The 18,654-nt window shown below is 40.0% G+C and overlaps 1 protein-coding gene across 1 annotated transcript in view; it reads left to right on the top strand.

The window, feature by feature from the left end:
• XRN2 (5'-3' exoribonuclease 2) overlaps window positions 1–18,654 on the top strand; it is a 100,903-nt gene that overhangs the window by 35,706 nt on the left and 46,543 nt on the right. Inside the window, exons 16-17 of the mRNA XM_090051922.1 lie at window positions 1,167–1,285; window positions 5,312–5,447. Coding sequence (XP_089908048.1) covers window positions 1,167–1,285; window positions 5,312–5,447 — 255 coding nt within the window. The remainder of the gene's footprint in view (window positions 1–1,166; window positions 1,286–5,311; window positions 5,448–18,654) is intronic.

The raw sequence follows: 18,654 nt of genomic DNA, 5'->3' as shown, positions 1-18,654 counted from the left end.
GTTGGAGAGGGTTGTTTTGTTTTGTTCTGTTTTTTCTAGTCCTTATAACTCATCTGAGTTCCAACCTATGTAATGCTAAAAAAATAGTTTTGGTTGTGGTAAGGTAGGGGAAGTATCTTTCCCATTATCTCAAATACATGTGTGAAGTGACTAACTAGTTTTTAGTTCCTTTCCAAAAATTTTCAGCCATGGGAGACTCTTCAACATCTGAACACCTGAAAAATAGAGGGTGTCATGGGGATGCTTAACTACATTTGATCACATAACTGTCACCAATGCAATCTATGATAAGGTTTTCTTGGGGATCATATGTACCTATCCAGCAACGGATGTATGTTAAAATAAGAGTCTTCACTAAAAAGTACTTTTTTTCCCTCTAAGCCAGGGTATCTATCTTTAACTTGTATTGTTTCTGTTCACTTTGATTCTGAAATGTACTTGAACTGAAGAAAACTGACTCGTGTAGTATTTTTGTATAGAAACATAAAAATCCATATGTTTTGAGGCTCCTCCTTTGAAATTTTACCCTCCCAGATCTTAACTTGTTACAGCCTTTAATGTTTTAACAGTTTTATCTCAATTTTTTTTTACTCTACTCTGCAGAAATGACATTTCCTAGACCTACTGTACTTGATTCTTCTATGGTTAAATACATAAATTTAAAGAGTCTCACTTTTAATTTGCAGTAATATTCTAAATTTGGTGACCACTTCTGAATTCTAAATAGTCTGTAAGCGGTAGCGTATGTGAGACACGTTTTGCTGCCGTCATAAGGAGAAATCATAAAATAAACTGTAGGAATAAAAAGACCATAACTGTACACACAGGCTTATATTAGTTTGTGGAATATACCAAACATTCTGTATTTTGTCAAAAATAATTTTATACTTCCTCATTCATATTTATTTTACCATGATCTTTCTCAAATTTCATTGACTTTTGTTTTATGTTACATTTCAGTGCCTGGTTCCTTGCATAAAAACAACCCAGCTTTATTCTGGTGGATTCACTAATAATTTTAGATGTTGTAGCATGTGGCTTGAATTTTTTGGAGCTAAGAATATCATAGATTTTTCATTACCACAAAACTATGAATTTTAACTTGAATTTGAAATGTATAGTAAATCCCTTTTTCCTGTGTTTATGTATAATAATTATATCCCTAGACTCCTTCAGCATCTCCTAATACTAGTTTCACTTCTGATGGCACCCCATCCCCAGCAGGAGGAATTAAACGAAAAGCTGAAGACAGTGACAGTGAACCTGAGCCAGAGGATAATATCAGGTGAAGCCATTTTTTGTAGCACTTTGTTAGCAAATTGCTGAAATAGATGCAGTCTAATTAATGCTATTTAGCTTAGAGCAGCAGTGCCTTCGGATGCTTTTCTATGATCTTTTTATCCACCAGTAATTAATGTGGAGGGTTAGAATATTCAGTAAATTCCAGTGAGATGCGTAAGCTATAGCTGTTAAATCTAAGTATCTAGATTAGTATGCGTGCAGGTTTTCATCCTCCAAGCCACTACTCCCTTTGAGACCAAGCACTAGATTGGCTAGACATTCAGTGTTTAGCTTTGATTATGTGAGCTGAATGCCACTGTTTTGCAATCTAATTTTGAGCTGTTTAACCCATAAAGTTCAGTTACGCTAGGCTGTGTAGTATTATTTATATTGATTAACAAAATACGTCTTTTTTCAATATTGGTTTATACTGGTTAAATTTATAACTATTAGGGAAATTCCCTTTAGCTGACAGTTTTTTAGAACAGCTGCCGCTTTTAAAACATCGGGGTAGGAGTAGGATAAATTATCTTTTGCTTAAAACCCAGAATTTGAACCAATGACCTGGGAAAGTGAGAGGCCAACTTAGTTCATTTGCACCTCCTCATAGATTTACATGTTGACTGAGTATGAAATGTAGGTAGATATATGGGAAAGCAAAATGTTAAATATTAGTTGCAAAGTCTTGGTGGCATTCATAATTATCATGCATTTCATGTTTGATCTGTGTCATTTGATCTTCTCATGTCAAAGTATTCTAGCTCCCATTTTCTTTTTCCTATGCATACACACCAGAATGAATTGATTTAAATCAAAGTGATGTAAATCACAGATTTTAATCATGATGTAAATCAGCAAGCAAGAAACTCTGATTTAAATCAAACAGTTTAAATCTTTTTTGCATTTGTATTTTAGTTACCTGCCTAAAGAGAGGTTTTAATAGCAATACAAAGGAGTGAGAATGAATATGTTGGTTTGAAATTGAATTAAGTTTTTACATAAATGTATCACTCCTTCGCTCGCCAAGAGGAAATGGTATATTTGTGTACAATTGTTTAAACAATTGTATACCTCAGCAGGCATTTGTACAGGTTCCTAATTTTTTTTACTTGTTGTTGAGTGAAAAAACAGTGATTAATCAAGCTGTGTCTTGTTTTTGAATTTTTTATTTTTATTTTTTTAATTCATGATTTGTCAAGCTGCATTTGGAACGAAATGGAATTATGTAAAGTGAGACAGCATTTCCAAATGAGTCTTATTTAACTAATAAATAATTTTAAATTTGTTGGATACATATGTTTATCAAAATACATTTTGGTGTTAAATCTGATTATGAAACAAAGAAAATACTAATTGTAATTAGTGAACTGACTGATCATTCTGGGCCAGATTTTTTCAGATTTCTAGGTGCCTGATACCAGTTGAAATCAGGGAAAGTGAGGCACTTACCTAGTTTTAAGGATTCTAAAAATCTTTCTTACTGTTCATCTGCATCTTTAGATACCTACATGTTTTGGAAAATCTAACCCCTTTTGAATTAATATATTTCATCTTCACCGTACTTATTTCATAGGGTGAAAGAGAAATTCACATTCCTATATTTTTCTGTGCCTGTTTTAGTTCTCGCAATAATTCCAAATTGAAGATCTAAATTTTGTATTATATCTATTTGGTAAGCCTTAATCAAAATAATTAAGGGAAAAGTTCTTGGGGGTGAGGGAGGAGAACAAAAACAACCAAACGCACAGATTTTTGTTAAAATGTACATACCATTTACTACTTTTTGAAGACTAAAAAGAATAAAGTAAAGACTAAAAAAGGCATGTCCTGTAGGGCATAAGGTTTGTAACATTTATAAAGCTTGACTTACCAACAAAAACTAGTTATTTTCTACCCTCTCACCCTCCCCTTTGGTCCCAGGTATAATTTAAAACAAAAGAGCCCCTTTTACTGCAATTTCAGGGGAACCCAGTTATCTATATTATCTTATTTAAATAGATATATTAAAACAAACTTCCTATATTAAAAGTTGAGATTAGTTGCAATTAATTTGCAACTGATTTGTAAAAAGAAATATATGCAACTGAATTAAAATCTATTTAAAATGGAATTAAATCAATTCTCAATTTTTTCTTTAATCTGGTTGTGCTCACCGTAACAAATGCATTCATACAAGTGTGTGTGTGCACTCCCACACAGTGCGCTTAAGGTTTTTTTTCTTTCTTTTGTCTGAAGGCTGATTGGGTTTTGGGAGGGGCAACCAAAAATCTTGAGAGATTCTAGCATTTTTTAACCCATCTTGAAGAGAGTTTAATTTATAGTGACAATTGCTTCACCTTCAATAACAATTACTTAAAGTATTTTAATGTTTTATTTGGGGCTTACAAGCCTGGGCAAATGTGTATGTATGTGTACAGAGTGTAGGTAACAACTTGAAATTTGTGCATACACTGACAGATAGCCCTGTTTCTTTGGCATACTTATTACTTGGGGTCAGCATATCATTACATATGGCACGACTGGTAATGGAGACGTGTTATGATAATAAAATACTGAAGAAAACAGATATCTGTTTAACCTAAAGAGTGAATCATATCACTGCCCCCCTCATGCCCAAGACAGCTTTCTGTTTTTGTTTTTAATTAAAACCACAAAAACATGCCCCATGACCATTTCTATAGAAACATATTGTATTGATTATAAGCCGACCCTACCTGTAAGGCAGTCGCACATTTTCAGGTTCAATTTTAGGGGGGTGAAAAAACACTTTTCCCCTAATAAAAATTGGTAGCTTCAGAGAGAGCCAATGCACTGCTCTTGTTTTTACAAAATCCTATAAAAGAATCAAGTAATGAAGGAAAAAACCCAAAGCAATGAATACTACAAATACTAAAGCAAAACTTGAGTGAAGAATATCTGATTTAGTAGTTTTAAGAAGCAAGGATTTTTGGGAGGTGCTTTCTATTGGACCAATTGTATAGTTGGGATAAAGTTAGGCAGGCTTTCTAATGCAAATCATTCTCCTGGTTTTTGGTTTTTTGCATGCAGTGAAAAAGCTGCAGGTAAATTCAATATTGTCAGGAAATCGGTTATAGGTAGGAGTTTTCCTAAACCCCAGGGGGACTTACCAATTTTTGTGGGCTGATTGCAGCATAAAGTTATCATTCTGCAGTCATTTTGCCATGACCCTGCCCATCAGCACTGATTAGTGGAGAGGTCCTGACAAGGGAGGAGAGATGAGGGGGCAGCAGCCATCTAGTCTTCTGCCCTTCATCCCACCCTGCCAGCTGGTGTCTTCCCTTCCTGGTAGCAAGGACCAGTGGCACCCACTGGAGAGCCGGCATTTTATTTTTATTAGGGTTTTTTTTTGTTGATTTGTGAGACAATCCCAGATTTTGTGATTTCCATGAAACAGGAACTTAAGTAGGTCCCTAGTTATAGAGGGTCCCCATGCATAAGTTGAGTGAGATGTTAATGCCTCTTCTGGAGGAAAAAAACATTGATATAGTTGGCATGATACAGTAATTAGAACTGCTTAGTTTTTAGCTGGCTGGTTGGTCTGAGGACAAACTTCAGATCTATCAGAAACCAGCTAATAGAGCTGATATGATATGTCCATGCCCAGGGTTCAAATAAAGCACTCAGAAATCACAGAAATATCCCTGTTTCGACAAGCAAGAGAATGAGGAAGATTGCTTGTCAGGGTGCCTGTCCCTGGACCTTCAGTTTGTTTTTTCTCCTCATGAATTTCAGCTTGCCCACTGAGTTTTGTCTTTGTGCTATTCAACATCAGTTTTGTCTTTTTAGACCCTGGTTTAGATTACTAAAAGATGCATTTCTCTTTGTTTGTTTTTTTCCTTTTTAACATTATAATAAAAATAACTTTAAATTTGCTTTTAAGATGAGGTGTTTGTCTTGCCATTATCCTATGCTGTGAAACAACATTTGCTTCATCTTTAATTGCAAACATATGACTGTTCATACATATGAAATGATTATAGGGTAAAATCTAACTGTGCTTATTCTGTAGGTTATGGGAAGCTGGTTGGAAACAGCGTTACTATAAGAACAAATTTGATGTTGATGCATCTGATGAGAAATTTCGTCGTAAGGTTGTACGGTCTTACGTTGAAGGGCTTTGCTGGGTTCTCAGATACTATTATCAGGTACTTACATTTGTATTTCTTGAAATGTCATTTTGCTCTATCAAAGTAGGCCATGTGTTTTTAGTGTTGGTGTGTCAGTAAGTCACTTTTAAGAATGTCTTGTTATCTAATCAAAATAGTTGGAAAAAGCAGAGCATTGTTCATGAGCATATAAAATAGAGCATCAGTGTCCTTGACACTAAATATTTGAAGGCTTTTTTTTCTGCTTGCAACATAGTAACACTCATTACTGTATTAAAGCCTGATGCATAGTTTTTCTTTGAACTGAAAAGTATAGTTGTAAAAGGGAGGAAAAATACAGTAAAAGCTGTGTTACCTAGCATCCTATTATTCGGAATACTCTATTAACCGGGTTTCCGGCTGGACAGGGGGGTGGAGCTTGCACACGGCGGTGGCCACCACCAGCAGCCACCACCCTGTGCTGCCGCTGCTCTGCATGCGTTGGCCACCTCCCACCCCCACACCCGAGTTTTCAGCCAAAAAAGGTAGAAAACCCCTGCCTCAAATAATCGGAATTTTTAGACACCCAGCACCCCCTTATCTTACTCATGCCGGTTAACACAGCTTTTACTGTACAGGTTTTTCTCACCAACCATGGTTTCGGGTATCCACGCTTAATAGTCTATATACCATTTTGGCTACTATGGTATACGGTTTTGAGTAACCGCAGTTTTCCACAGCTGCACATCAACCTGCCACCTGCCATTTTTCCCATCAGCCTTTTGTCTTGGCAGCCACAGGAACTTTCAGGAACGCTAACCCCAACAGTTGGCAAGGGAAACCTGTAATTGTAAACAGCTGAGTGAGTGGCAAAGCCTGCAAGATGTTAGTAACAATTTGAGAGGAACAGAATTCTGCCTCTTCTGAAGATTGTAATGATGTTACATGAAGTGCATTGTAATTGAAGTAATCTATCCATTTTAAATCTTTTGATAATTGAGCTGTCAGATTGGCAAAAGATGAGTTAGATGTATTGGTGTTTGTACCAGTGAAAGTTAATAACTAGTTTCATGCTCTGAGAATAAAGCAAGTTAAATTTTGTGTGACCTGGGAATAGATTGACTTTATCTACCATCAGGTAGCAAAAAGCATGCAAGTAATATTTATATTTTTTGTAATGTGCTCCTGTGCAAAAAAATCAGATGCAAGTACTATTTCAGTATCTAAACACCATATTTAATTGGAGTTTAATTGACTAGATGAGAATTTAGTACTAGTGTTTTTTTCTTGCATTCATATTGTACTAAATTATTTTTAAAACGCATTTTAAAAAAATGCATTATTAGGTGGTTGAGGGAGCTGAGGTGTAGAGTTGTTTGTTTGTTTTAAAGTCTTGGTGACATTTTGATAGATGTTGATAAGTTGGTATTTTGCATACTGTTTTTAATTTCATATATATATCACTAGGTAGAGTTTTACTATTTTATATCTAATGCATTTACATGCAACAGAGAAGGGGGTGCAAAATCAAATTCATGCCCAGATTTTCGTGTTCCCTGGAAGATTTGGTTTGCTATGTAAATTTTGTTCACTCTTTCAATAAACAAAGAAGCGACCAAAAAAGGTCTTTTTTTTATTTAAGCAAATGGACAGAGGGGAGCACAGTTCCTACTTCTCATTTTAAAGAATCAAGCAGAAAAGAAAACATGTTGAAGTTGTTTATTGATACTCCTAATTGAGCTAGGGGCAGCAAAATGAGAGACTAGATTACAGGTGGCTGTGTTACACTTTGGAAGAGAGAACACTCAAGGTACCCATTTAAATTTCAGCATAGTCACTGTTTTTTTTTCCACTCCCACTAATTAACTCTATCAAATGAAGAATGAAAGTAGAAAACTAGAAACTCAGTAATTCAAAGCTACCCATTTGGTAGTACCACAGGGAAAAAATGTCCTGCAACTTTCACCTCACCTCCAAAGAAGGCCAAAAGAACTACTCCCTCTGCTATTGTGTAATTTTGAAATCTATGAAGGTAGAATCATTTTAAGCAGTGAACAAGGTAATGAACCCCACAGACTTAGTCTCATTCATTTCAGAGTGCTCTCATCCACTGTTTTGTGATGATCATTCGAGTCTCACCAGATCTGTGGAAGACCACTGAAGCAGAAATTAGCTGAATTAAGCCCATTAGCACTATGGTGCACAATCTGGCACCCACATATAGGTTTCATTTTCCTAAAAAGCAAAATCTTGGTAAAAGTGAATGGAAAAAAGTAATAGAGAGCTTGTGTTTGCTAAATAGAACGAATGGGAATGTTAAAAACCCTGCAGGGTTTTTACACATTGTGATTTACAGGGTACATACAGTTTTTAAGGGTCCTCATGCACTGGGACTCTAAAATGAGGGAACCTCTCCCTGATCCCAGAGACCCAGTGCACCAGGGATGTCAAAAAAACTGTGCAGATCAGCTACACATGTTTTTTAAAGGTCTGGTGTGCAGTGAGCCCAAGAGGGGAAATGCTCCCTGATTTGGGACTCAAGTCCACCCTCTGTCTGCCTCGGGAGATCAAGTGGGAGCACAGGGTCCAGAAACTGGTTCTGCTTCCAGCCTTACTGGGTAAGGGAGAGCTGTGTCCTGGACCCTTGGGTTGCCCCATTTTGGATCCCAACACTCAGCTGAGTGTCACACTGTCCTGGGCCAACCCCAACCTGCAACACATTCAGTTTTAAGACCTGATGCAAAGAAGCCACAAATATTATGTGGAATAACTTTGTGGCTCACTTACTGCATTATCAGGCCATCAATTGACATGAGCATTTGGCTGGGTTGTTATTTAAAGTGTCATTAAGTAATCACATCTTGAATGTAGCATGGTCAGGTGCCTCAGTTTTAAGATTTAACTAAGCAGAACTGCTTAAGTGACAAATTAGTCAAATTGATTTCAGACTCATCGTGAACCTTTTTCACAGTAAAGAAACAAAGGTCTATATGTAGTTATGGCAGATTGAGGTACAATGCTCTGATCAAAAATTGAAGTAGGGAAACATGCTAAATTTTGAGAAATGCTCACCATAAAACAGCTATCCAGAATTATAGAGTGTAGCTGATATTTGTGCCAACCTCTTGGGGAAGTACTAGTTTCTGTCTAACCGGCTCTTAAATACACCCAGGGATGGAGCTTTCACAGCCTCTCTAGGTAGCTTGTCCTAATGCTTAATCACCTTCATAGTGGGGAAGTTTTTCCTAATCTAGAACTTAAGTGGCCTCGGCTGAAGTTTGATTTGCAGTTTGGTGTTGCAGGGTCGAAGGGCTCGGTGGAGAATATGTAAGGTCCAACTCTATTTGATTTTGGAGATACCTAAATAAGACACTAAGTGGGTTTTAGATGCCCGTGTTCGAAAGAGCAGTAGAGTTTCATTTGCTTCAAGTCACAACATATAGTAGTTGCCAGCACCTCTGTTTTGACTGTAAAGTTCACTAGGTGCCTATACTTACACTCCAACTAGCAGGATAGCAGGACCATCATCCTTGCCTTTTCTGTAGCCTGATGGGGCACTCTCTAATGAAGTGCAAGATGTAAGTTCAGGCAAATTTGTATCACTTGCCAAATGAGGAAGATAACCTAGCGACAGTTGGTGCAGAAAAGGCTGGAGTACTTTTTTTACCTCAGTCTTCACAGGAAAAGTCAGCTTCCAGACTACTGCAAAGAATACAATTTAACAAGGAGAAATGCAGAGTGCTGCACCTAGGGAGGAAAAATGTCCAGTACACCCACTGCCTAGGAAATGACCTGCTCGGTAGCACGGAAGCAGAAAGGGATCTTTGGAGTCCTAGTGGACTCCAAGATGACCATGAGTCGTCAGTGGGACGAAGTCATCAGAAAAGCTAACTGCACTTTATCATGTACCAGCAGATGCATGACAAACAGAACCAAGGAGGTGATACTTCGCCTCTATCAGGCGCTGGTCAGACCACAGTTGGAATACTGTGTGCAGTTTTGGGTGATACTTCAAGAGGGATGTGGATAACCTGGAGAGAGTCCAGAAACAGGCCACTCATATGGTTAAGGGCTTGCAGGCCAAGGCCTATCAGGAGAGACTAGGGCACCTGGACTTCTTCAGCCTCCGCAAGAGAAGGTTGAGAGGTGACCTTGTGGCTGCCTATAAATTCATCATGAGGGCACAGAAGGGAATTGGTGAGGCTCTACTCAACAAGGTGCCCCTGGGGGTCACAAGAAATAATGGCCATAAGCTAGCAGAGAGCAGATTTAGCCTGGACATTAAGGGGAGCTTCTTCACAGTTAGAGTGGCCAAAACCTGGAATGGGCTCCCAAGGGAGGTGGTGCTCTCCCCTACCCCGGGGGTCTTCAAGAGGAGGTTGGATGGGCATCCTGGCTGGGGTCATCTGAACCCAGCACTCTTTCGTGCCTAGGCAGGGGGTCGGACTCAATGGCCTATTGAGGTCCCTTCTGACCCTAACATCTATGAATCTGGCAGCACAGTTTGGGGAGGAGGTGAGCAGCTGACAGTAGCAAAAAAACAGGTTAGGGACTATTCAGAAAAGCTGGACTTGCACAAATCCATGGGGATAGATACAATGCACTTAAGGGTGCTGAGGGAGTTGGCTGATGTGATTGCAGAGCTGCTGGCCTTTATCTTTGAAAAGTCATGGTGGTTGGGAGAGGTCTTGGAAAAATAGGAAAGGGCAAATATAGTGTCCGTCTTTAAGAAAGTGAAGAAGGGAGGATCCAGGGAACTGAAGACTGGTCAGTCTCACCTCAGTCCTGAGAAGGATCATGGAGCAGATCCTTAAAGCATCCATTTCTAAGCACTTGGAGGAGAATGTAATTAGGACCAGTCAGCGTGGATTTACCAAAGGCAAGTCATAACAGACCAACCTGATTGTCCCCTATGATGAAATAACTGACTCTGGATGTGGCGAGTGCCGTGGATGTGATGCACTTTGACTTTAGCAAGGCTTTTGGTATGATCTCCCAGAACATTCCCTTAAGCAACGTAAGGAAGTATAGGTTGAACTGTAAGGCGGGTAGTAAACTAGCTGAATTGTTGGGCTCAAAGGACATGTCTACACATGCCAATTTTGAAGGCACTTTAGCCCAATTTAAGGCACAGTAAGAGTACACGCCTACATGTGCACACCCTTAACGAGCCTTAAAAAGGGTGATTTTAGGCTATCCTTGCCTAAATTTAATACCTACAAAAGCAGGTATCAAATTTAGGCACAAATGGCTAAAGTGCATTATTAATGCATGTGTAGACACTTTAAGGCATATTAATGCTGTGTATGGACTGACTTGGCACTAACTTTCGTCCCATGTCAGTCTGTGCCTACAGCATTAATGCGCTTTAACATGTGCACATGTAGATGCAAACCTAAATTGCCTTAAGAGTAGTAATCACCCAAAGAGTAGTAATCAATGGCTCAGGATCTGGTTGGGAGCTGGTGTCTAGTTGGGAGCCGATATCAAGTGGAGTGCCCCAGATGCAGGTCTTGGGGCAGGGTTTGTTAAGTGTCTCCCTCAACAACCTGGAAGCTCAGCAGGTTTTCAGATGACTCCAAACTGGGGGAGGTATATACTACTTCAGAGTAAAAGATTCAGAGACATCTCAACAAATTGGAGGACTGGACCAATAGAAATGTCATGAGGTTCAGTAAAGACAAGTGCAAAGTCCTGAACTTAGAACAGAACAGTCCCATTTACTGGGACTTAAGTGGCAAAGCAGCAGCTCTGCAGAAAAGGACCTGGGGTTTACAGTGGACCATAAGCTGAATACGAGTCAACAGTGTGCCCTCATTTTGAAGAAGGATAACAGCATTAATAGGAACACTGCCAACAGAATGAGGGAAGGGATTATTTCCCTCTTCAGCATGGGTGAGGCCACATCTGGAGTAGTGTCCAGTTTTGGGACCCCCACTACAGAAAGGATGTGGGCAAATTGGTGAGAGTCTAGCAGAGGGCAATAAAAATGGCTAGAGAGCTGAGGTAACTGGGTTTATTTAGTGTGGAGAAGACCAAGTGGGGATTTAATAGCCTTCAACAACCTGGAGGGTGGCTCCAAAGAGGATGGACTGTTCTAAGTGGCAGCAGATGACAGAACAAGGAGCAATAGTCTCAAGCTGCAGCAAGGGAATTTTAGGTTTGATATAAGGTAAAGCACTGGAACAGACTAATGTAGAGATGGTGGAATCTCCATCCTTAGAGGTTTTTTAAGACCCAGCTAGACAAAGCCTTGGCTGGGATGTTATAGTTGAGAGTGGTCCTGCTCTGAGCAGGGATTTGATATAGATGACCTCCTGAGGTCCCTTCCAACCATAGTTTTCTCTGGTTCTATGGATTTCTTAGCGTGAGGAGGAAGGTGAAGAACTTGTGTCTTCTACTTTGTAGGCAAGTATTCTGACCACTAGACAATTTGGGGAAGAAGTAGGCACCATCACTACCACCATCAGGTGTCTCTCCCCTCAGGTACTGTGAAATGCAATTAACTGGAGGGGTTTAATTTTCAGCCTGAGTCAGGGACCTAAGCTTCTGTAGGGGAAGAAGGAGTTTAGACTCACGTCTATATTGATCAAGTCCTGTTGGCAACTTCTGGGCATCTCCCAGGCTTTCAAAAAGTGCCTTCCTCATTTCATTCCTCATATAGAGCAACTGTGCAACTAACCCTTGTCTGTTGGATCACTTTCCCTGGTTGAAATGCCTATGCTTTAGGTGCTACAATACCAAAATGTAGGCACCTTTTGATACTAAACCATATCTGGCCCTGAGTCCCTACAAAACTCTATTTTATACAGTATCTTCTTGGGCAAAAAAGGGTGCGTTTTTCCAACCATGTTAACTTGGTGTGCTGCTTTAGCAAGGCTTTTGATATGCTGACCAGATTGACCCTGCAAGGCCATATAGTCAACTTGTGGATCTCTGCACGGCTCTGGGAATTTGATGGCAAGGGTGTGGTGTAGCATTAATTGCTGCTTCCCTGCTACTAAATTTCCAAACCCCCGGAAAGCCAAATAGCGTGACCCAGTGCACTTGCTTGTGCCAGCATGTGTCAAATCATGGCTTGATCTGGCATGTGGGGCTGGGATGGCACTTGGCTAGATTGTACCCATGGACCAACCCTATATGGGATCTGTTCTGCAGACTGGCCCCACGCTGCTCATCTCCAGCTTGTGGGGCCAGAAGGTTGAAACTGTTAACACCACTGTTAAATCATTGAATTAGCTTTAGAATCAAGGTTAGCTTACATCTTGGCTTCAACAATCTACACTGTTTTGGACACATTATCTCATATTTTAACATGCTAGAAGAACTTTTTGCATCCTGTTCTGCTAACATGAGTGAGGGTACACCACTTGCCAATAAAGAAAGCCTGGAGTAGAGAGATTATGCAAGAGGGTAAATCAGGGTTCCTGTGAAGAGTTGGAACAAGTGTGGCTGAAGGCCTGTATTGAGTTACAGCTATATGGAGGTTGTTTGCAGGTGAGCTTAGTCAGAAAGTTATAAGTCTGCACACATTTGAGTGACCTCTTGAAAAATTGCCTGGGGTCAAAACACTGTAGTCAGGGTTGTCTTTAAGTGTAGACAGTCCTGCATGACTTGAAGCCTTTCTCCAAACTGTCTTTGTGTTGAGTACTGCAGAGTATATTCTTAGAGCTCTATACATGTCCATTTATTTCTTAAATATGTAAATGAATATGCATATTAGATGGGAGAGTCTACTTGCTGGAAAGGTGCCAGTGTATCTTTTAGTGCTGCAATGCTGTGCATCACTGGAGAAAAGCACCATGTATGATAAATGCAATGAAAGGTTTTGCAGGAGGTGAGTACAGCAAAATTGGGATCATGTCATCTTGAGGGAAGATTTAAGAGATGATGGAAGTATTCATCTAAACTAAGGGTTATAAAATTCAGTTTTGCTTTTTTTTCCACTGGGGAAGAGTAGAATATAGTTTAATTCTCTATTAAGGCAATTTTTAAATCTAGAGTAGCTTAATCTTGGCCTATACCCATGCTGAATTTATACCATTTTACACTAGTGTAGCTTTAATTTGTGGATCTTCATGTCTATTAGATGTGTGTCCATTAATTTACAGCGACAGGTTTAACTAACAACCAGTTGTAAACTGATGGGAGTCTCCCCAACACACCCATATAAATTCTCTCAGTTTAACCAAATCAGTTTTAAGTTGAACCAGTTGGCAGGGGTGAAGCAGAGGGAAGGGGCTGGACTGGTGGACAGGATCTTAGGAACAAATCATTAGTCCTCCCTATTTGTAGGTAGGTGCTTCTGCTTTCCAGGTGAGAGGCAGAGAAGGGCATATATCATTTGTCTTTGGTTATAGATCCCTATCAGTCAGGCTTCAAACAACTCTGATCAGACTACATAAATCTCCATAAAATTGAAGAAATGCTTGGACAAATCTATCATAGAGAACAATGAACCATTTCCAGTGCAATAACAGACTAAAGGGGAAACTGTTAAGTACTTTGTAGTACAGTTCTGAGATAATAGGAATTGTTTTGCTTCCCCTGTTCTCTTCTCTCCTCTCCCTCCCCCCATTTGAGCTAAAGGAAGGCAGGGGGTAGCGGGGATGGATGTGGGAAGGGGAGGGGGGTGTCTGTTTGTTGTGTGGCCTGGCCCAGCCCCAGCAGAGCAGCCGACCCCCCCTCAGGCTCTCGGTGGCACCCTGCAGGCTAAGTAGGATCAGTTGGCATCTCCCCAGCACCCCTCCCTTTCCCTGGCCTTTAACAGCTCACCAAAACTCCTTAAGTGGCCCTCCAGGCTAAATAATTGCCCACCCCTGCTATAGACCCATATATCAATGTAGAGTTTTGTTCAAGTCACTGCTGATGTCCAGGTTACAAGATGATGGCATTATCTTTTGGCTTTTTTAAATGGTAAAGAGCTACTTTTTTAGTTACTGTTTTCCTACCCAGTTTTTAAAACATGTTAATAGTGCAGCATATCTTCAAATTTCCCCTCCCCTAAAAACTGCATCTGTTTCTAAAACTTAGGGTACCTGTAGTTGTGCAGGGACTCTGCTCTGACACACTGTAATTATAGCACATCAGAGCAAAATCAGTTAATCCAGTCTGCTGGAACTTGCCTGCCTAATTAGCATGCTCCAGCTGCCTGTGTCTCGTGTATTCAGCCTCCCTGTGCTTCAAAATGGTGGCAGGGGCCCTTTTAACTAAAGCTTGCTGAATGAGCTTTAGTTAAAGCACTTCCACTGCCATTTTAAAGTGCAGGATGCTGAATACCCAAAACTGTGGCCACTTAAAGCAGCTCTCGCAGCTGCTCTACTTAAAGCGCTCCCCTACCCCACTCCCAAAGCACATGTAAAGATGCCCTTAGCTATTACTGAACTCTTCTGGCTTGGTTTTGATTCAGTTATAATCTCTTTATTGCTTTGTACCAAAAATATCAATAGAAAGCTCATTGTTGTTTATTTATGCAGAGTTGGAAGTCAAAATAGTAGGCTTTTGCTTTAAGTATGGTACTTCTAGGAAAAATAACTGAGAAAAGGGGGGAAATAACTCTGCTAAGACCTTTGAGCTACATTTCCTTTGTCAGTTCACTATAATTCTACATGTTTGAGTTGAGTTGCTCTTGTTATTCTCTTTCTAGAAGGCTACTTTGTTTTTCTTCAGAGTGAATCCACTTTACATTTTCTGATTATTCTTGTATCTTGAATGGAAAGAAAAATGAAATATAATTTGAAGTACATTTTAACTCTTCCAGTGAATAAAAAAGTAATCTTTTTTTTTTTCTTTTTTTAGAAAAAAACCCAGGTACTTCTCAATGTAGAGCAAAGGTAGTTCAGGTTTTCACATGTAGCCTAAAACAAGTGTTATATCTAACTTCTCTAGACATGCCAGCCCAGTATTATCAAATTTGATGAACTACATAAAACAGAAATAAGAAACGCATAATTAAGAATTTGATGTTGTGTTTTTGTGTGTTTCAGTTTGGGGGATATGCTTTTAATGCTATAGACATCCAAAATTCACTCAAATGTTATAAGGCCACCCAATTGCAGTCCAAAATGTTCAATAATTCAAGTGACAGGGGTGTGTGTGGCCCCTAATTGCTTTTTCTCTTTCTGTGGTGGCCTGCAATGTGTTGAGGAATCTTTCTGTGCCTGGTTTTATCGGACTGATTATGTGTTTTTTGGCAAGGGGGAAAGAATCTGTCTAGGTACTTTGTAGCATTCTTAAAGTAATTTTAGAATTTTACTGTTTAGCGTGGTATTTTTTTATATATAGTCTCTGACCTAAAACCAACTTGAGTTAAGAGATGTTTTATCTGTCTTTCCTGAATCTGGTGTTCTTACCAGGTCTTACTGGTCTGCAGAAGTCATTCCCTAGATTGTCCCTTGTGTGCAGGCATTTTTGTTATTGTTGCAGTTTGGTCTTGGTTTTTGGTTTGTTTTTTAGCCCCTGAGTCTGGAGATATGAACAAGGTATTGGTTGCTTGGGAAGATTAGTCTTCATCTTCTGTAAGCCTTCAGGTTTGACAGGGTAGCAGAGAATAAGTCAGTCTTCATTGCTGCTAGCTCCCATCCCTTTTTCTTCTCTTTGGAGACTGCTTAATGATCCCTTTTGTGACAGCCTAGCATGGAATTGTATAAGATCACTGGATCTTTGTGCAATTAAATGGCTCGCATTCCATATTTTGCTGCTTCTACCTTGCCGTGCTCTTCTCATGAGGGATTGTTCATACAATAGATAGATTTCTCTTCAGGAAGCTGGCCACAGAAAAGGTGTTAAATGTGAAGAGATTATTTGAGGTACTTGATTTTTTTGAAGGAAAAAAAGTCTTAGCCCTTATTCAGTTTCCTTCAATTCATGATTACCTTTAGATGTTCACATACTGTATGCAGACTTTGAACTCTTATCCATGCCTTTTTTTTCCCCACAAGATTGCCTTGGGGCTCTTTGATTTAAATGGTTTCAGCTTCTGTATTGTGATAGCAACAACCTGTGTTCTTCCATAAGAAGTCATCATTTTCGATGTAAAGTGGTGCCCTTCAACTTCTCTATGAATAAGGATACCCTTCCTGGCCAAATGCCAGTGTGGGGGTAGCATATTTGAGTCATCAAGAGTTATGCTACCTCAGCTGACTAATTCAGCCTCATACAAGTTAACCCTTGAGACTCTTAAGAGACTCTGTGCTTTGTTTCACACTCTTGGATTACAGACAGATTGAGAAGGAGCTCTAATGCCATTGTATTACAGACAATCTCCTAGAATTCTTTCCAGATAAGAGGTTATTGCATACCTCTCAAACCATAAGTTGTCATGAACAAAAACCTGCAAAGGAACTTTTTTTTTTCCTCTGACTATAATGGGTATGCATATTTGGCTTCTTATTTCTTCTCTACAAATGAGACCTTTTCAGTATCAAACAGTCAGAACTCCATCCCAACTTGGGCAATAGCAGGTCATTCCTCCCAAACATATTCTCAAGGTACTGCAAGTCTAGGAATCTATGTAATATGCTGGCAAAGACCTTTTGGTTCTCCTTCAGGTAATTATCCTAGATTCCTCCAGTGTAGACTGTGATGCATAATTGAAATCAAGGTGCAGAAGGAGTAGCAAACCAATAATATATATTAGCCAAGAGCTATTAGACAAGCTTGGGAAATCCTTTTTACCATTCTTTGTGGGTCAAGTAGTTCAGGTTCTTAAAGAACTTAAACAGGCAAAACAGAATCCTTTCTTTACTGCTTTGTGGAGAGGCAGTGGCTCCATAAAATCCATGTCTGTCTGTCATCCTGGGTCCAGTGGTCTTCCATTTGCCAATGAGAAGAATATTTTTGGCAAACAAATTGAGCTACAACATGCAGGCTCCCTCTGGGTGTTTTGTAAAACAGTTCATGGTTTTCTAATGTCTTTGTCTTTGAGAAATTAGGTCATCCCTCCTTAAAACTTTTTGCCACTTTTCAAAACAAAACTTATTTAACTCTGCCTGGAACAAGAATGGGCAGGGGCTATATATGTGGACAAGTCCACTGGGCTGGACACATTGCAGCTGAAGGAGTTGGCCAATGAGATTGCAGAGCCAATGGCCATCACCTTTCAGAAATCATGGCGATCAGGAGAAGTCCCAGATGATTGGAAAAAATGCAAATATAGTACACATCTTAAAGAAAGAGAAGAAGGAGAATCCAGGGAACTACAGACCGATCCTTGGATCCTCAGCCCCTGGAAAAATCATGGAGTGGTTCCTCAAGGAATCCACTGCTAAGCACTTTAGAGAAGGTGATTAGGAATGGTCACTATGGATTCATCAAGGCCAAGTCATGCCTGATGAACCCGATTGCCTTCTACAATAAGACAACTGGCTCTGTGAATGCAAGAAGAGCAGTGGATGTGATGATATACTTTGACTTCAGCAAGACTTTTGATATGGTCTCCCACAACATTCTCACAAGCAAGCTAAGGAAATATGGGTTGGATGAATGGACTGGAAGGTGGATAGAAAACTGGATGGACCGTCAGGGTTAAAGGGTACTAACCAGTGGTTCAATGTCTAGTTGGGAGCCGGTATCAAGTGGAGTGCCCCAGAGGTCAGACCTAGGACTAGTTTTGTTCAATGTGAATGCCCTGCAAGATGGGATGGAGTACACCCTCAGCAAGTTTTCGGATGATACCAAGCTGGAGAGAGTAGTAGATATATGATGGGGGGGAGTGGGACTAGGATTCAGAGTGACCTCGACAAATTGGAGGATTGGACCAAAAGAAATGTCATGGGGTACAATAAGGACAAAAAGAAAGTCTTTTGCTTATGGTAGAACAGTCCTATGCACCAGTACAGGCTGGGGACTGACTGACTAAGAAGTTCTCTGCAAAAAGGACCTGGGGGTTACGGTGGACAACAGTGGAATAGGAACAGACGGTGTGCCCTTGGTGCCAAGAAGGCTAACAGCATACTAGACTGCATTAGTAGGAGTGTTGTCAGCAGACTGAGGGAAGTGATTATGCCCCTGTATTCAGCACTAGTGACGCCACATCTGGAGTACTGTACCCACTACAGAAAGGATATGGACAAATTGGAGAGCATCCATCAGAGGGCAGTAAAAATGGTTAGGGGACTAGGGTGCATGACTTGTGAGGGAAGGCTAAGGGAACTGGGCTTATTTAGTCTCAAGAAGAGAAGACTGAGGGGGGATTTAATAGCAGCCTTCAACTACCTGAAGGGGATTTTCAAAGAGGATGGAGTTAGACTGTTCTCGGTGGTGGCAG

Source organism: Crocodylus siamensis, chromosome 1 (assembly GCF_052110815.1).
Source record: "Crocodylus siamensis isolate JL-2025a chromosome 1, ASM5211081v1, whole genome shotgun sequence".
NCBI lineage: Eukaryota > Metazoa > Chordata > Crocodylia > Crocodylidae > Crocodylus > Crocodylus siamensis.
Note: the sequence above shows the minus strand (reverse complement) of the source record. Positions and strands in the feature narration are given on the sequence as shown.